Source organism: Ruditapes philippinarum, unplaced genomic scaffold (assembly GCF_026571515.1).
Source record: "Ruditapes philippinarum isolate M1 unplaced genomic scaffold, ASM2657151v2 ctg2268_1_1_1_1, whole genome shotgun sequence".
NCBI lineage: Eukaryota > Metazoa > Mollusca > Bivalvia > Venerida > Veneridae > Ruditapes > Ruditapes philippinarum.
This window is the reverse complement of record NW_026867202.1, coordinates 1-19209: the sequence shown is the minus strand read 5'-3', so window position 1 is coordinate 19209 and position 19209 is coordinate 1. Positions and strand designations below refer to the sequence as shown.

At 31.8% G+C, this 19209-nt stretch overlaps 1 protein-coding gene across 1 annotated transcript in view; it reads left to right on the top strand.

The window, feature by feature from the left end:
- The window catches only part of LOC132735276 (lactase/phlorizin hydrolase-like), a 34775-nt gene extending 19043 nt beyond the window's left edge, over nucleotides 1–15732 (top strand). Inside the window, exons 30-54 of the mRNA XM_060722214.1 lie at nucleotides 379–509; nucleotides 1103–1360; nucleotides 1667–1742; nucleotides 2336–2443; nucleotides 2682–2918; nucleotides 3829–3958; nucleotides 4443–4627; nucleotides 5268–5585; nucleotides 6084–6211; nucleotides 6594–6669; nucleotides 7602–7783; nucleotides 8046–8220; nucleotides 9026–9268; nucleotides 9604–9733; nucleotides 10026–10210; nucleotides 10421–10698; nucleotides 11009–11123; nucleotides 11686–11813; nucleotides 12198–12273; nucleotides 12496–12677; nucleotides 12818–12992; nucleotides 13513–13755; nucleotides 14015–14144; nucleotides 14605–14789; nucleotides 15227–15732. Of these exons, the coding sequence (XP_060578197.1) occupies nucleotides 379–509; nucleotides 1103–1360; nucleotides 1667–1742; nucleotides 2336–2443; nucleotides 2682–2918; nucleotides 3829–3958; nucleotides 4443–4627; nucleotides 5268–5585; nucleotides 6084–6211; nucleotides 6594–6669; nucleotides 7602–7783; nucleotides 8046–8220; nucleotides 9026–9268; nucleotides 9604–9733; nucleotides 10026–10210; nucleotides 10421–10698; nucleotides 11009–11123; nucleotides 11686–11813; nucleotides 12198–12273; nucleotides 12496–12677; nucleotides 12818–12992; nucleotides 13513–13755; nucleotides 14015–14144; nucleotides 14605–14789; nucleotides 15227–15732 (4580 nt within the window). The remainder of the gene's footprint in view (nucleotides 1–378; nucleotides 510–1102; nucleotides 1361–1666; nucleotides 1743–2335; nucleotides 2444–2681; nucleotides 2919–3828; nucleotides 3959–4442; nucleotides 4628–5267; nucleotides 5586–6083; nucleotides 6212–6593; nucleotides 6670–7601; nucleotides 7784–8045; nucleotides 8221–9025; nucleotides 9269–9603; nucleotides 9734–10025; nucleotides 10211–10420; nucleotides 10699–11008; nucleotides 11124–11685; nucleotides 11814–12197; nucleotides 12274–12495; nucleotides 12678–12817; nucleotides 12993–13512; nucleotides 13756–14014; nucleotides 14145–14604; nucleotides 14790–15226) is intronic.
- The last annotated feature ends 3477 nt before the right edge of the window (nucleotides 15733–19209 follow it).

The following is a 19209-nucleotide window of genomic DNA, read 5'->3' as shown; positions in this document are numbered from 1 at the left end:
GAATTTATTTTATGTTATTAATGTTATTAAAATATGTGACATGTTTATAAGATGTGTCAATCAATACTAAATATTTTTTCTAGAAAACCAAAGCACCAGTGAAATGTATTGAAAACATATACACATTAAAAAGATCATTAATTAGAATGTTGCTAGTATGTCGTTTGTCGGGAAAAGGAAAAAGCTACAAATTCTATTGTTAATATTTCTAGAAGCGTGGAGAACTAAAAAGTATATGTTCTATGAGATAGACATCCATTAACAAGATAGCGTCTTTTCTGTGAAAACTGATTAATACAACGTTAAATATATGCGGATAAAATATGTTTGAAGTGAAAATTGAAACATTATTATTTTTCTCTTTCTACCATATTACAGGTAGAGGCGACAGTATATGGGACGTTTTTTCAAGAATTCCCGGGAAAGTGCTTAAAGGTCACACAGGAGATATAACCGATGACAGTTATCATAAGTACCCGGAAGATGTTAACTTGCTCCGATCTTTGAAGGTGAGTAGAAAGTGATTTTATAAGTTTTCCGTGTTTCACTTCAGTGTTGTTATATTTTTATCTGGTCCTTGATTGCAGCACTCTGAAATGTTGAAAATTCTATACCGATTAATCCATTGCTAGGGGTGCGTGATGGATAATGCTCTTTTTCATTATCTCTTGTCATGCTCAATCGAACCGAGACTGCAATTTTCATGTAATGTTGTTGCAATTAATTCTTCCGAGAGATCATGCTTTCTCCAGATCTTTATAGATAAAAAAACAAACATAAAAACATATTCTTTAACTAGTTTTAGCTACTGGTTAATATCTTTTTGTAGAATGATCTGTTTGATATTGACAAATATGATATGAAAGGGGAGCGCTTAGTGGTTAAGATGTCTGCCTCTCAAGTCAGTGATCATGGGTTCTAGCCCTAATTGGGTCACGACATGTTTCTTCATATTACACCAGTGCTGATTGGCTCCAGGAAGTGGACTCAAAGGTGATTAATATAAGTTGCAAGAACTTGTTTCGCAATCGTGCTTAAATAAATATGTTTAAACCATATATGATATGAATTGACATCGTCAATATTTTTTCTTCCATTACAGGTGTCACATTATCGTTTCTCTATAGCATGGCCAAGAATATTCCCTCTAGGATCAGGTACCGTCCCAAACAAAGCTGGAATAGAATACTATAACAAAGTTATAGACATGTTGCTGTCAGCAAATATCGTTCCCATGGTAACTTTGTATCACTGGGACCTTCCACAGGAATTGCAGAAATATGGTGGTTGGACTAATAGAACAACGGCTGATTTGTTTGCAGATTACGTTGATGTCTGTTTTAAACATTTTGGTGATCGGGTAATAAATCTTTCTATGTACTAATCATATTTGATCCTTATAAATATAAACAATAAAAACTTAGTTAAAAATGAAATAAAAATAGTGACGTAAAATTTCTTTCTGAACAGCAGGTTGTTTTTAATTTTTCTCATAGAAGATACATCATTATTAAAATAATAGAACTATGAGCAGCAACCTTAGCAAATTTTTAGACACTCGTAAACTAGCTAGTTGCAACCAATTCCTTTAAAAGTGGGCACATATTTTACATTAACAGCATGTTATACATTTTCACATTTCTATATTTCTTTTCAAATTCACCAGGTAAAACTGTGGATAACGTTGAACGAACCTTGGGTTGTGTCTTACATGGGATATGGATCCGGGGAATATGCACCAGGTATAAACTTGAATAGATTATCAAATTAGCCGCGTCATGACAAAACCAACATAATGCGTTTGCGACCAGCATGGATCTAGACCAGCCTGCGCAAACCCATTATGTTGGTTTTGTCCTGACGCGGCTCAAATACAATATAATTCAAATTGATAATACTATATGTTTCATCTTAAACATTTATAAACATGTATATGTTCAAATTTGTTTGTCAAAAATATTGATATTGGCTCTATGTAATTATAAAAATAAACATTTTAAGTACACACATAGTATATAATATACATTAAATTCTCCACACTATATGTTAACAAAGTTTGAATACATAATGCATAAAAATATGCATTTTTGAAGTTTGGAAAATTTTAACTTGATATTTGAATGGGAATTCAGCTCTTAATGCTTATTTTGTTTATTCAAAAGTTCAGAAATAAAGTTATTTAACTCAAAGATGAGCAAAGTATATCTTTAACATATTTGGTATTAAGTTTTGCGCTGAATGACAGGGGGTTTTTAATCGAAATTATTCAAAATTGTTTAAAAGATTGTGAAAAACATAATCTAGCTAATGTAACACATACATTTATTTATCATAGGATGGAATAAAACAGGAACAGCAGATTACCAAGCTGGCCACACCCTTATTCTTGCCCATGCCAAGGCTTACGATGTTTATCAAAAGAAATACAAATTTAATCAAGGAGGTAAAGTTATTTTTACAAAATTATTACATACATTTTGAAACATAACATGTATTTTTGTTAATGTAAATCTTGTAACCATTAAACATTGTATACATATATCAATATGTACCTTATATGTTCCTACATACATATCTATTGCATTGTGTTTCTCATAAATTTCATTACAGTCATGCTTCATGTTTCATTTTGTAGAAGTCGATTCGTATATCATTTTTACATCTCTTTTGTCATGATTCAGGTAAAGTTGGCATCACCATGAATTGTGATTACGCTATACCAAAGAACAAGAAAATTCCCGCGGATTACACAGCAGCCGACAGACATATAGAGTTCCAGCTGGGCTGGTTCGCTCATCCAATATTCATTGACGGTGATTACCCAAGCGTTATGAGACATCAGGTTGACAAGAAAAGCAAAGATTTAAACGAATCAAGGTTACCACATTTTACAGATGAAGAGAAAAATCTTATCAAAGGTATATAAAACACTTGTTAGTTTCACGGTATCTCAAAACTTATCTACGAATATTATATCAATCAAATCATGATTATAAAAATAAATTTAAAGAATTATTCAAACATTCTTCGAATTATCAAACGTTTAAAAGCTACCGACAAAGAAAAAAACCGTCAACAAAAACTAGATAATCAAATCGTTACATATTATATGAACGCTCAAAATCATTTTGATTCGTGTAACGATGACAAACAAAAAATCTTAAACATATTATACAATCAAACGTTTGTTAACAGGATTTAATCTAGTCTTGTCTTAGGATTCTTACATAGATCAACTGAAATACTTAAAACGAAAGAAAAAACCTGCAAGGATTATAAAACAATATACACACAATTAAATAAAATATCATAGTTGTGCGGTTTTAGCCAGATATGAGTGGAAAGCGTCGTCGCAACATCGTTTGGGTCAGTTTGGACAATAAAAATGATTATTCTGAAAAACAAATTAAAAAGAGCTCGAGTCAAAGAAAGATCTAAAAATTTGCAAATACATAAAATGAGCCGTGTCACGACAAAACCAACATAACGGGTTTGCGACCAGCATGGATCCAGACCAGCCTGCGCATCCGCACAGTCTGATCGGGATCCATGGTGTTCGCTTACAAACCCTATTACAAGTAGAGAAACTGATAGGAACAGCATGGATCCTGATCAGACTGGTCTGGATCTATGCTGGTCGCAAACGCAATACGTTGGTTTTGTCGTGACGCGGCTTAAATGGTACATAAATCTTGGAATAATTTCTCAGTCCTGTGTACTGTCAAAAAAACGTGTCCAATAAACTCTTAATTATTAATGTGTCAGTTGTTCCATTATTTAATGCTGTGATAACTTGGATAAATAGTTTAAACCATTTCTTTATTGAAGGATCAGCTGATTTTCTGGGACTGAACCAGTATACAACACTCCTAGCGGAAGATTATGAATTTCCAACCGTGGATCACACTTATTATAATGACATGGATCTTAAAGAAAGTAGAGATCCAAATTGGCTTGGGTAAAATATGCATCATTCGTAATTGTTTATCTTACCTTTACTCAGTTTATTTGCGTCGAAAGAAAACTAGCATTTGTATCAGTAGCATGCAAATATACATCTTCATAATTAATCTAATTATCTAATAGGTTTTGTTAAAATGAATCATTTTACTACATGATAAATATTATACTCGATTGTGATTTATAACGTGTGAGTCAGTGATTTTCACTAAAGCTTTCCCGCCAAAAACTTCTAACATCGGCCAAATATCGTAATCAATCAGTTATTTCCGGAATGTTTTTTTTTTTTTTTGAAGATCATCGGTATTCAATAATTTATAACCGTTGTAACCGTAATTTAATACATAGCGATAAGTGATTGTAATTAATTCCATGCCCAAGATTTTGATATTGGCCGACGTTAGATTTTTTTTTGGCGGGAGGTATTACTGTACCTTAACAACAGTTTGACTTTTTTTTATTCTTTGATAAACTGGTTGCAGATCTGGCTCTGACTGGTTGAAGGTAACACCGTTTGGAATGCGAGGTATCCTGAACTGGATCAAGAAACGCTACAACAATATTCCAGTATACATCACAGAGAATGGTATAACAGATAGGAATGCTTCATTACAGGACCATCATAGAATATTCTATTATAAAGGATACATTAATGAAGTACTAAAAGGTATTGCTCCATACATTACTTTCATGTTTTTTTCTCGATAAAACAAAATAAAGTCTCCAAATTTGGATCATTACGGATAATTTGAGAATGTTGTTGGCTCTGTTTGAAGATATGCCGGTACTTTGTTCAAATTTGATATTAGAAAATATTGATAATTGCTGCCAATCTCTTTGTTAATATAAGTATTAGAATAGTATATCTTTAATTCATTGTGTTCACGGGGATGGTATTCCATCGTCACCATATTTTTAAATACAATGTTATGATACATTTATTATATTTCAAAAACACAATGTCACTTTATAAAAAGGCATCTTTTATTTTATTTTTTTGTCAATAAAACTAGATGTTATGTAATACAAAAATACATTTTTATAACTATTGGAATAAGGTTTTAGACTTCTTTATCTATCTTTTTAGCACATAAGCAATTAATGAATTTACGTATCACACAACTTAAGTATAACGACGTCTTATTTTTGTTAAATCTATATTCTTATTTTGAAAAGTATGATATTATATTTGTTATCTGAGGAGATTTACAAATCCTTTGAAAAACATTAAATATAACCATGTGCATCTTTTGAATATAATCCTTCGTTATGAAAACGAAATATATTAATAATTCTATCTTTTGCAGCTTTGCGACTTGACAATGTGAATGTCAAGGGTTACACTGCCTGGTCTCTAATTGACAATTTTGAGTGGTCGCATGGTTTTATCGAACGTTTTGGATTACATTACGTGAACTTCTCGGACCCTGAACGGCCAAGAATTCCGAAACTATCCGCAGACTGGTATCGCGAAACTGTCATGAGAAAGGGTTTTCCGGAGCATCCTGTGACCCAGACAAATTGGCGTTATCAAGACGATTTCCTCTATGGATTATTTCCAGAGGATTTTGCATGGAGCGTTGCAACAGCGTCATATCAAGTTGAAGGTGGATGGAATGAAGATGGTGAGAGTCTAGGTTATACTATATATCTATGTATCTATCTATAAATCTTTACTGCATAACTAAACTGCCCTATATTATTTTGTAAAATACAAAACATCAGTAGCAGGCTGGCATCATTTGTTTCTACAGGAGCGTCACTGTAACTCACTTAACATGTTTGTGATGACACTGCTGTGGAAAGAGTAGTCTGTGGTAACCAGTCGAGCAACTCGATATTTGATTACACATTGAGCTGCAGTACCAAAGTTATGGTACGAGAAGAGTTTTGTAGACAATGAATTTTTTGTTGCTTTGTTTAGCTGGGATGTCGCGTTTGATAAGGTTGAGACTTTTCAAAGCTGTTAAGGAATCTCTTCATTGCCAAACAAAAAGGACGTAACATTTACCTTCGAAAATTAATAGATATTATATTTCTTTTGATCTGCATCGTTGCCAGCAAATTCTCTACACATGATATCGCTTCTATTGTATTTTTTTACTTCTGATCTGTTTTAAAAGGAAAGGGGAAAAGCATTTGGGATACATTTTCACACACCAACCGGATTAAAAATGGCGACACTGGTGATGTTGCTTGTGACACATACCACAAATATATGTCAGATATAACATTGCTGAAGAATCTAAAGGTAAAGTTTCATTTATTTATGTATGTATTCTCTTTATAGTCTTATTTTTTCAAAGAGTTTACTATAAGTGAAAAAAAATGTGAAAAACATGCCCAATAAGTTTCAGTAATTTTACAGTAACAATATTAACATATCATTTGTAAACTTTTCTTGACGAACATTTCTAATGAAAGGTTCCTGTAATTATTTATTATTATTGTTGTTGTATAAATATCATAAGTAACACATATCAAAACGTTCCATGACAAAGTATGCCTATGCTATTTAAAGTTATTTATTAATATGTGATTTGAGCAAGAGCTGCTAAATTTCTGGTAAATCGACTGATATGTTTTCTTCAAATTTAGTTGTTTTTTTTAATTTGTTTTATTTATTCAAACAGATTTCGCATTACCGATTTTCAATATCGTGGACAAGAGTGCTACCTTTTGGTACCATTAAACACATAAACCCAGCTGGTATGTTGACAAACATTGAATAACTGAACTTTGCTCAAAAAAGAATAAATCAATTAAATAGCAAAAGATCGCCAGTTTTATAATTACTTTAATATAACAGAATATGTATTCTCATTCACTAAATATTCTTTTGTTTCCTTTGTAGTATTATTCTCTGAATGATCTTTTCCAATCTCCTACGCAGTGATATCCCCTGATCAGTACAGAGATCTCTGCCATATTAAACATTCTTTTATCAATATTTTGATATTTTATATTTTTTGCTTTTGAATTTATTTTTCATTATTTTATATACGAGTACTTTTAATAATTTTTTCATAAACTTTAACGAACGTAGGAAAGAAAAGTCAAAAATAAACAGAAGGAGAAAAATGACGTTAGATTTTCCATGTAACGGTCGATTTTACATTTGAATTTCGACGTAACGTCATCATAATGTGACGTCTATGAAGGCAGTGAGTACAATTCTGCTTAGGGAGGTAATCACTGTAAGGAGTTTGGATCTTTTCATGGTGCATGTGTTTTAACAACCTAACAGTGACGCTTTTAACCCAACATTTTTTCTCACTTTACTATCATTTGAGTGAAATTTACTTTTCATTTTGGCCTCTTGATCTGCAAATTTATTTCATTATCATCTTAAATTGTTTTTACGTCTTTTGCTACTGGAGGAATTTATATCTTTGGCCATTTACATTATATCGTATTTCTACATAAAGCTGGAAAAAGGAGGTCCTTCAGAATTATTGGAATAAATGTAACAAAAATATTACATAAAAATAAAAGAAAGAGTCTGTTCATGAGATATAATGTCAAAGTGCAACATCTCTCACGTACTTGCCACTTTGGCCTTTTCAGTATTCTCAAAATGTACTTGAATCAACGGTCATGAAGGACCGTAAAATATAACAACACAATATCCCTTATTTCAGGTATTGCATATTACAATGATTTAATTGATGCTCTTCTTGACGCTGGTATTGTTCCCATGGTAACCATATATCATTGGGACTTGCCTCAAGTTCTAGAAGATGTTGGTGGTTGGACGAACGACAGTATTGTTGACATATTCGTTGACTATGCTAAAGTGCTGTTTGATAACTTTGGAGATAGGGTAAATACCTAAATATTAAATAGAATATTTAGAAATGTATTAATAAACATCAGAAAATTGCAATTTATGTAATATGAAAAAATCTGAGTCAATGGTTCAGGATAATTAAAGATTACACGAAATGAAGTTTAATTTTGTTGCTTATGAAGTACATGTATTAGTTTTAAAACATTCTTCGCACTAAACATATAACACTATAAATATTTTTATAACGGTGGTCATTTTAATAACAGCATGTACATTAAAATGCTCTGTATTCTAGGTTAAGTTCTGGATTACACATAATGAACCATGGGTAGCTGCTCACCACGGGTACGAGAGCGCGGATCACGCGCCCGGTCGGGAAGGTTTAGGCTATGCAGCAGGTCATAACTTGTTGAGGTCACACGCTAAAGTATACAGGCTGTATGAAAAAGAATATAAACCATCACAGCAAGGTAAATGATCAATCTTGAAACATGAATATGGAAATTTCGTGTGAGGGCCGTCAAAGTCGCAATGTACTTTTTAAAAATTATAAACAATTTATTCATTTCCATGAGTCATTTATATCGTATTATTAAACATTAAAGTTCCTATCACACATTTTTTTATGGTTTTATATCCATATAATGTTCAAATGAAAATTTATCAATATTGTATGTTCCAAAAAGCATTATTTGTAAAAATATTACCAAATTAACATTTTCATGTTAATAAAGGTAGATAATAAGAAACTTGTTTTCCTTAAAGTGTAAGTCAAATTTTTCAATAAGAAATCAATGCATATATTTTTATGATAACATAGAATGTGGACACATTTTTGCAGTTCATATTTTACATGTATATTCTTTGATGTTTGAAAATTGATTTAGAAGCATAATTATATACATATATAAAATTGCACTTAAGTGTGGTTACAACATTAATTACAACATACAGGAGCTTAAAACTTCTTTTAAAATGAATATTATGTTAATTGTATGCTGAAATGACATTATGTAAGTATTAACATGCTTCATTATGATCATGATCAATATCGTCAAGTCTGAAAAATTTGGTCTTTATATTTTTCTCTCATCTTAAAAATTTTCGTTGTATATGACTGACAAATATTGAACAAATCCTTCTTTTCACCAGCAAGCTCAGATATAGAAGTATAAAGATGCGTGAAAACTCAGTCGTAAACGATTTGTTTATTTGGGCATATGACAAATGTTATTTGAGATGAAAATGAAAAAGTAATTCTAAGTTTTGTTTCAGGCCAGGTTGGAATCACATTAAGTCACATGTGGGGAGAACCACGTGACAACCAGAGTCTAGCTGACATCGAAGCCGCTGAGAGGTTTAACCAGTTTGGCCTCGGCTGGTTTGCTAATCCCATATATGGTAATGGTGATTACCCGGGTGTTATGAAATGGCAAATTGGTAACAAGAGTTTAGAACAAGGATTGAAGCATTCTAGATTACCCGAATTTACTGATAAGGAAAAACAAATGATAAAAGGTAATAGAAAAGCAGTTACTTTATCCTATATTGATTTGTTTGATGGTCTTGAAAATATACTCAACACGAGTGATATACATATACTGTTCTCGAATTTATAACTATAAATTTGACATTGAAAGTCGAGCACTATTTTAAATCTTACAAAGTAATTGAATAAAAAAGTGCAACCCGTCCATTCTAAATATGTCTTTTTTGCAATGAATGAGCATTGTTAAGGTGGTTTGTGCCCTCACAAGACATATTACTATTAACTTTGTTCTAGATTTATACAACTTTTCATCATCGTTTGCTTCGAATGTACCGTCATTAATTGATATTTATGTACTTTCCAGGAAGTGCCGATTTTCTAGGATATAACCTGTATACTTCTGCCTTGATAAAGGCAAGTGTAAAACCTTTGCATCCACCAAGCTATGAAGGCGATCTTGACCTTATAGAAAGCAAAGACCCATCATGGCTAAAGTATGCATAATTTTTTGTTTTTATTTCTAATATTATTAAATAAAAATAAGATAACTCGTTTTAATAGTCATCAAATTATTACGAGCACATCAGATCTAGACAATATGGCTGCCATGTATGTTCTAAATTAGTTTTTTTCATTATCAAATTGCTTCGGTGCGTACTGTACTTAGACTGCATTTGGTCGCTTGATGCTGACTGTAACGTCTGAAAAATCTATATTTTACAATTTTTGTATTTCATGAACTTCTTAAGTAATTCAACATGATTTTAAGCTTGAATTGTTTTTAAGGTCAGGTTCAGAGTGGCTTCGCGTGACACCTTGGGGATTACGTCGAGGTTTGAAATGGATCAAGTCACATTATAATAATTTCCCTGTCTACATTACTGAAAACGGTGTGTCTGACAACACTGGTACAACTTCCGACCAGCACAGGATCGATTATTATAGACAATATATCAACGAAGTTCTTAAAGGTTAAACTTTATAGTTGTTTTTGTGTAATATACATTTTTATACAATATATATCTTTTACTTTTACTTTTAAATTTCCATAGTTATAATGTATATATTTTTCAAGAATACGCAAAATGTACGTTTTCGGAAATCAAAAGCCAATTTGTTTAATTCACTATTATTCTTATTAAAATGATCAAATTCATGCAACGCAATTCGGAACTTTCCAGCTATACGACTTGACGGATGTGATGTCAGAGGTTATACAGCATGGTCATTCTTGGATAATTTTGAATGGATGGAAGGCTACTCGGAACACTTTGGTCTCCATTCTGTAAATTTCTCGGACCCAAATAGACCGAGGACACCGAAATTATCAGCTGCCTATTTCACAAGCATTATAGAAAACAATGGATTTTACCTGGGGGGAAATGAGATAAAAGAACCAACAACCCAGCCTTCTATTTCTACACAGCCACAGGTGTACCAGTACCCAACGAGAACGAATGTAATTAATAGATGTTAGATAATTCAGCGGTCATATTAGATCTATGTATCCATACCCTTTTTGTTTCACTCACTTACACTTGTGAAAATAACTAAAATACTGGTAATGTTATCCTTAGTCTTGCATGATTGTTTTTGACTCTTAGTTTGGCTTTCATCAATATTTACAAATAATATGCAATAAATTAATTATATTTTCTATATTGTCTACTTACCATAAGCAAAAATGGTTTTTATCAAACAGTTTGCTCCTCACAAAGTTAATTCTTACATAACGTACTTTTACAAAAAACATACATCATTTTATGTAGACTGATACCGAGTGGCTGTATGAAGATGAGTTTCTGTATGGAGTCTTCCCGGACAATTTTGCTTGGAGTGTTGCCACGGCAGCTTATCAAGTGGAGGGTGCATGGAATGAAGACGGTATTTTATATTTTACTATATGACAATTTAAACACTATGGGTTATGAACTTTATATAATATCCTGCATGTATCAATTGATGGTAAATACATTATTTTGAAGTAAGAGAGTGGTAAAGAAAAATGTTTTAAAAAAAACAACAACCGACTTTTGCTGTTGCTCATGTTACCCCTTCCACAATTGACTTGTGAGATGCCCTTGTACTGTCTATGTATTGTAAGTCAAAGAGATTACAACATAAGAACATCTATCAGGCAACCATAATAGGGTTTTGTTACTTAGTTTATTATTATTGTTACATTAAATTGCATATTTTACATCATATTGTAGTCATTATCAAACAGCACTCCTCATGTTTTGATGGTTGTTTTAATCGGCTTGTCGTACTCATTGTCTCTCAGCTTAAACTTAATGTAAGATGACGCATATATTGAAAATAAAAGCGATAACAAAAAAATTGTTTTGTAATTCATATTGTTTATAAGCTTTCTATTGTTTTGATAACCTTGTTCAAACTTTCGTGCACAGTGATAAGAATATCTTTTTTCTCTAATTTCATAAAGGAAAGGGACTTAGTATATGGGATACTTTTTCACGACAAGGAAAGATTGATAACAAAGATACAGGGGATATAGCATGTGACACCTACCACAAATACCAGGATGACATTGCCCTACTTAAAAACCTTAAGGTAAATTATAAAGCATTTTGAATATAAAAACAAAGATCTTAAACACCAAGAACAGTATGTGTATTTTTCTCATTGTTAAAAGTAATGATGTGTTTTTACGATGTAGAGAGACGATGTTTTAACAACCGCTAAGATTTGTCTGATGTATTCATGTGATTGTTAAGGCATGAAATTTCGTTTTGTACAAAAAAGAATAAATAGGATAAAACGTTAAGGGGATAGGTAGGGAAAAGTTTATAGTTTACTCTATAAAATATCAGGAATACTATAAAACTTAAAATAAACATGAATTATTATTTTTTTTACTGAAGTATTCTTGTGTGATATAGATGAATAGTACATTTTATAATTCTCATAACAAGTACTAGTATTTTATCCTCCTAGGTCAACCACTACCGATTTTCAATATCTTGGTCAAGGATTCTTCCGGATGGTACAAATAAATTCATAAATCCTGCAGGTATATATATGCGTATCGTATTGCTAAATAAAACTACGTACTTTAATAATACCAAGATATTTATGGCAAGTCCCTGTTTTGTTGCAGAACAGACAGACTAATAATGATTTATTTAAGTTGTAGAGGATCTTAAATAGATATGATTAAACTTAACCATAATTACGTTTATTCTGAGAAGAGAAGGTTATCATGTAGTAGTTCTAATATCTTTTTCAATTTCAGGTATTGCCTACTACAACAATCTAATAGATGCTTTGCTGGATGCTGGTATAACTCCAATGGTGTCATTATATCACTGGGATCTGCCACAAGCTCTAGAAGACGTAGGAGGCTGGACAAACCGTAGTATTGTCGAAACGTTTAAAGATTATGCAACAGTTGTGTTTGACAATTTTGGGGACAGGGTAATAACGATTTTACAAAACATTTCTCTGCACATAAATCTAGATATAGAATCAGATATGCAAATGTATAATCATACACTAATCAAGAAAGCGAGGCAGTAATAGATATATTTGTGACTTATATCTTATTTATATTGCAGGTCAAGTTTTGGATAACCTTTAATGAGCCATTTGTTATTGCTCACCACGGTTATGAGACAGGTAGTCTTGCTCCGGGCCGAAAAGGTCAAGGTTACATAGCAGGACATAACATTCTTTTATCACATGGCAGTGTTTACAATCTTTACAATAATGATTACAAAGGAGAACAAAAAGGTAGCATTGTTTTCATTCCAACATGAATGGCGTATAATAGTGATTAATTGACGAATACATCAGTCATTTATGCATTTCAAATTTGTTTTTTTTTATCTTGAAACTTTTTTGTCTTGACAAATAAAATATTAAAATGGGTAAATGATTATAAGAACATTATCTTAACTTACTACTATTTGAAAACTATTTCATTAGATATCGGTAACAATTTTAAACTATCCAGCTAGCTTACGGAACATCGGTGGTTCTACTCAGGTGCTCGTTCGTGCCTGATATTAGCACTGAAGGGCATCTGAGGTCTTCCTCCACCAATAAAGTTGGAACGTCGCGATATGATCTAAACACTGTCGATGTGACGTAAAGCCCAATCAAAACAAACAAAGAAACAAATTTAAATGTTAAAGATGTTCAACATTTTTAGAAAACAATAAGCAACTTGAATTTTACATGTATGACTAATAAAACATACATTTAAGATAATTTATTTCAACAAAACAATGAAGAACTATGTATTTTACAGGTATGCTTGGTATAACATACAGCCATAGATTAGGAGAACCATATGATAAGTCATTACAAGCTGATGTTGACGCTGCTGAAAGATTTAACCAGTTCTATCTTGGCTGGTTTGCTAATCCCGTGTTTGGAAATGGGGATTATCCAGACATCATGAAGTGGCAAGTTGGCAACAAGAGTATTTCACAAGGCTACAAGTTGTCCAGGTTGCCAACTTTTACTACTGAAGAAAAGAAGTCATTGAAAGGTTGGTTTACATATAACATAATTCGTCTTGACATTTTGCATATTGCATTTTACGAGTGCTTTAATTTGTCATCACATTTTATCTCGAGGCATTATTAAACATTGAACCTAAATTTTGAATGAAAAATAGTTATTTTTTTAGCTGAACTCAGTTCATTCATCTAGATAAACAATGTATGTAAACCAAGAGGTAAATCAACGATAAGTTAAAACTTCTTTGTTACGTTTCCAGCTAGAAAACTTGTTCTTAATATTTGCAGGGAGTGCAGATTTCATCGGTTATAATTTCTACACGGAGAATTTAATTCAAGCTAGTAAAAGTCCACTACTACCTGTTGGATATGAAACGGATTTAGACGTTAATCAGATTAAAGAACCTTGCTGGGAAAAGTACGTACTTAATAATAATGAAAGGAATTTAATAAATTACGTTTGGTTTAAATGCTACATGTATAGCAAACAAAATATTTTGATCCGAACATTCTACATTTATATCTAACCGACGTAGATTACATGAATAAAAGTAATAGTCGTATAAATGCAGAAAACAGTGTAAAAATGATGTTCAAACCATTTTATCATTGTTACAATTTAGTGCAAAATATGATAGAAAAGAGTAATTGAGTATGGAAATTTTATCTTGAGTAGATTGAAATTTGAACATTGTTCCATTTTTATAAAACACAATTCCATTTATGTAAGTTTTTCTTTGATTGTTCTTTTATCTCATAACGGAGGAAACGTTTGTAAGATCCCTTCTGAAAAGCACGGCATTGCATGCTTCCTCATTTCTCCCATCATTGAGCTAAATAACTATGTTTAAACTAAACCTTTGTTAACTTTAATGAAGATCTGGGTCGGAATGGTTACGAGTGACCCCTTGGGCATTACGGAGAGGTTTAAATTGGTTAAAATACCACTACAACAACTTCCCAGTATACATCACAGAAAATGGCGTCTCAGACAACACAGGGACAACTTCTGATCACCGTCGAGTGGCCTTTTATAAAGCATATATAAATGAAGTGCTTAAAGGTTGTTAATTTTATATTTCATATAATTACTTGTTATCAAAATGACAATATTATGTACTATGATATAGTTTGTATGTATATAATCTATATAGATTGAATGAAATGAAGGGCCAGTCTGTAAAAGAACCTTCAATGAGTTATCAGTATAATTATATTTTATTAAATAGTCATCCATTGTGTTATATAAATACTGAACAGCCAAACGTATGGGCTTTTTAACCCTGCAAGCCTGTAGAATATGCATTTAGGTTCAGTGATGTTAAGTTTTCTGAAACCACCAAAAGATATGTCTTTCTTTATATTTTTTTCCAGATATACTTACAGTCATTTAAATTTCATAATTATATAAATTTCAAATATAAAGCTGCCAGTTTGTAGAATACATGTTTAGCTTCTGTGGTGACATAAAGTGTCATTTCTTCCCTTATTTATTTCAAGCTATAATAATAGATGGATGCGATGTCCGAGGTTATACAGCATGGTCTTTCCTGGATAACTTCGAGTGGATGAAGGGATATTCGGAACGTTTTGGATTACACTATGTTAATTTCAGTGATCCGGAGAGACCAAGAACACCGAAATTATCTGCTGCATATTACAGGTCTATCATTGAAGATAATGGATTTCTGAAGAACGGAGAATCTTCTAGCCATAGAAATAATTACAATATCACTTGCCATACACAAACTACTCCTCATAGTATTACATCCACAACAAACTTGCCTAGAACCATGCAACAGTCAACAGGCAAAGCAAATACCAAAATTGGCACAACTTCAGTAAATTCTACTGTTATCACAGAGAAAAATACAGCAAATACTATTGGTACAACAAAAGCAAGTGAGACTACAGCAAAAAGTTCGCCCGTAATCCAAATGACGAAAACGAGTACCGTAAAATCGGTTGACAGTCAAAAAACTGAAATCAATCTCTTCTGTGCCTAGTAAACCACCTGTAAAAGTGACTACACCTGAAAACAATACACCAGCCACTATGTTTAGTGTTATTTGTTTGACACTCTCAGCTTTATTGATTTTCATAATTATTTGATTGTTATTCTGATAAAACTATTTGGAATATATATTGACATCAACAATGCTTTTAAAGATTTCATATTACTACCGTATAAGTACTTTTTTTCTGCGGGAACTTTATTTCTGCGGTTGGTGTCGTGTCACGACACCGCAGATTTAAAAACCGCAGAAAATTAAGCCTTTCTCGGCTTTGTTTATGTATACATGTGTCGGAATTTCAGCTACCGGTAATGTCTAACTATATTACGTAACCATTATCATGTATCGTTATCGGATTTTAAACGGTATAAGTAGATTTTTCGTTCTGTCATGAATAAAAGATTATAAAAATCGTTACTTTGCTTGTTATTTTTGTTGAAATAAATATCATGTTGGTATGATTTTCACTCACTCTCAGCTTGAATAATTTGATATAATAAAATAACTATAGTATATGAAGGTTGAAGGTGCTAAACGATTCGAAATCTCAGGCTTTGGAGAAAAGCGACAATTCACTGCCGTATTTGCTTGTACACTGCAAGGTAAATCTAAATTTTCTCTGTCGAATATTTTATATAATTAAATGCTTGATAAACTTATATTTTTTATCATTGCAATTAAATATTAAAATTGTGTTAAAAAGTTGTTCATTTGCAGTGTATATCGTTGTTAATACCGCTGTTTCAGTTTAAAATATATGTAACACAATTATCAAAAACGTGATAAAATGACCATTGTTTGAAATTATCATTAAAATCTGCAATAAACACGCTTTTATGTACCACTATGTTGCGTGCGAATTTGCGATTGTGTATTTTTCACACTTACCTGTAAATGTCCACTTAAGCGAAATGATCGAAATTCTTTTATTCAAATTGTGTTGACCTTTTTACCTACAGGCGATATTCTTCCGCCGCAAATGATCTTCACTGGTAAAACAACACGTTGTTTACCAAGCTATAAGTTCAAGTATTCATGTTGAAAGAGACGAACATTTGCAAGTTTTTCCATAGATTCTTTTGAATGTATATACATGCATAATTTATTTGTTGTGAAAGGAATATAATGAATATATATATAATGAATATAAGGACTATATTGAACCTTAAGATAGTAAAATACATGAATGCTTCAAATTTATACACATACAGTATTAAAATTGTTGTCATTGCATTTTGTTGTAAATACGTAATACCGGTATATAGTGTATATACTGATACATGGTGATTACAACGAAACACATTATCAGTCGTCTGCATTTTTACCGGAAGGAATGCCACATCAACAAATCTTGAAATGCCGTTTATTTTTATTGGTTAATTGTGTACAAATATCATAATTTAAACGCAGAAATAAAACACTTGAATGGGAGAATGATGGCACCGCAGAAATAAGAAACGCAGAAATTTAAGACCACCCTATTTTAACGAAAATCGCAGAATTTTAAGACCGCAGAAATAAGTACTTATACGGTACTTTGCAGACATGCATAAAGATATTCAAGTTATAAGTACAAAATACTTAATAATTGTAGAAATGTACTTTTATCACTTTATTATATTTCATGATATATTTTACACTTAGAAATGTTAATATGAATGAATGATGTTATATGTCATTGAATAAAATGAAGATGTGTATAAAACTAGCAAAGACATTTACACATACATGCAACATGATTGTAAATGTTTTTATGGCGGTGGTTATGCACACAAGTATTTTCGTTATCATCTTTTTATTGAAATATTTATATTTGAATTTAATGCTCTGTTTGGTTATACAGAAATAAAAACTCCATATTCATTTTGTTTCCCATTGAATCTGTCTTACTTTAACGTTGGAAATTTTCATCTATAGCGTACGGACTTTCAATGTAAATTTGGCAACCTATGATACAATGATGTAACTACTACAAGGTGCTTGTCTTGCTATATATACTTGTACCATGAGACCGTCATAAATGCGGATTTAAACCCATATTTTTCAATTTTTATCAGGAAAAGTGGACAAAATGTAAAAGAAAATAACAACATTTTCATTTCATTATTATGATTTATTATTTAAATAAGCGGATACATGTAGCTATAAATGATTAAATTTATAAAACATTCATCTTGAATAGATAACGTCAAATTGCTTTTCTCTCATAATATATACATGATTGTTGTGCTGTTGTGTTGCGTATTATGTAAATGCCATTTGTAAATGCAGAACACGCGAATAAAATGAAACAAAAATAATATACCATGTTTTTATTCTCATTTGCTCGTTTTTTATTGTGGTAATTTTGGATCTTTTTATTTTAAAAATGTTCTGATAATTCACGTGTCTATAAAGACAATCGAGTATATTGTAATAGGCGTTTTATTTCGATAGCTAATAGACGATATTATAATTAATCATTATTGAAACACTACAACTTAGTTACATCAAAATTTAACAAGACATGCATGTATTACTGCGCTCAACAATTTGAATGAAAAATATTTTTTATAGTTTGATATAACAATTCCGAATCATTTACCCAACTTACGATTCAGGTAGTTATAATTATATCTACAGTTTTTGCTAACATAAACTATATTTTCTGGATTTGTTTACAGGATTTCTGCCGTTAGATGTATTATTCCTAGTGGTAACATTGTGATGCATTTCTATTTTACGCTTTCGCTGCTGGTCTGTTTCATTTACTTCATTGTGCTCAATACGTGCTTCACTCATTAGTCCAAAATTCTTTGGAAAATCTAATGTGATCGAGATACGTGGTTTGAGAATATCTTTCGAAACGTTAATATCAACGTGTTCTGACGATGTAGACGATCTGTCGTTTTCATCAAGATCTTTAACTTTACACACGATTTTTGTTGCAATTGTCGCATTGTTTTTATTTTGTATCGGGTCTATCGTGTTCTGATTATTACACATACAAGGACTGCGTTCTCTGGCGTCCTCATAAATAGGTAGTAGGAAACTTTGATCATTGCCATATATTTCTGTATCGTCGGAGCCAGAATTGACGTCTTCTTTATCAATTACTTCATAGTTCCTCTCTTCAAGTCTGTCTTGAACAGCACTGACATCTGTATCATTGAAATGTGCGTCGCTGTTACTACTACTTGCAAAAATATGATCACACATATATGATTTGGAATGAGGATCATCTGCTTTCTGAAAAGAACTATTATGTTCGTCTTGTGCAAAGCTCACGCTCAGTCCTTTGTTATGTTTTTGATCATTTGCTTTATCAACTTCAGCAGCGAAACCTTTATTTTCGTGTCTATATACCATATGTTTATCTGTTGTTGAATGATGGTTAGTTTGGTTGCTCGGTGTATTGTTGTCGACAGATGCAATACTTTCTGCAAGACTTGATGCTCTTCTCATTGTGCTATTTATACTCCCCTCATC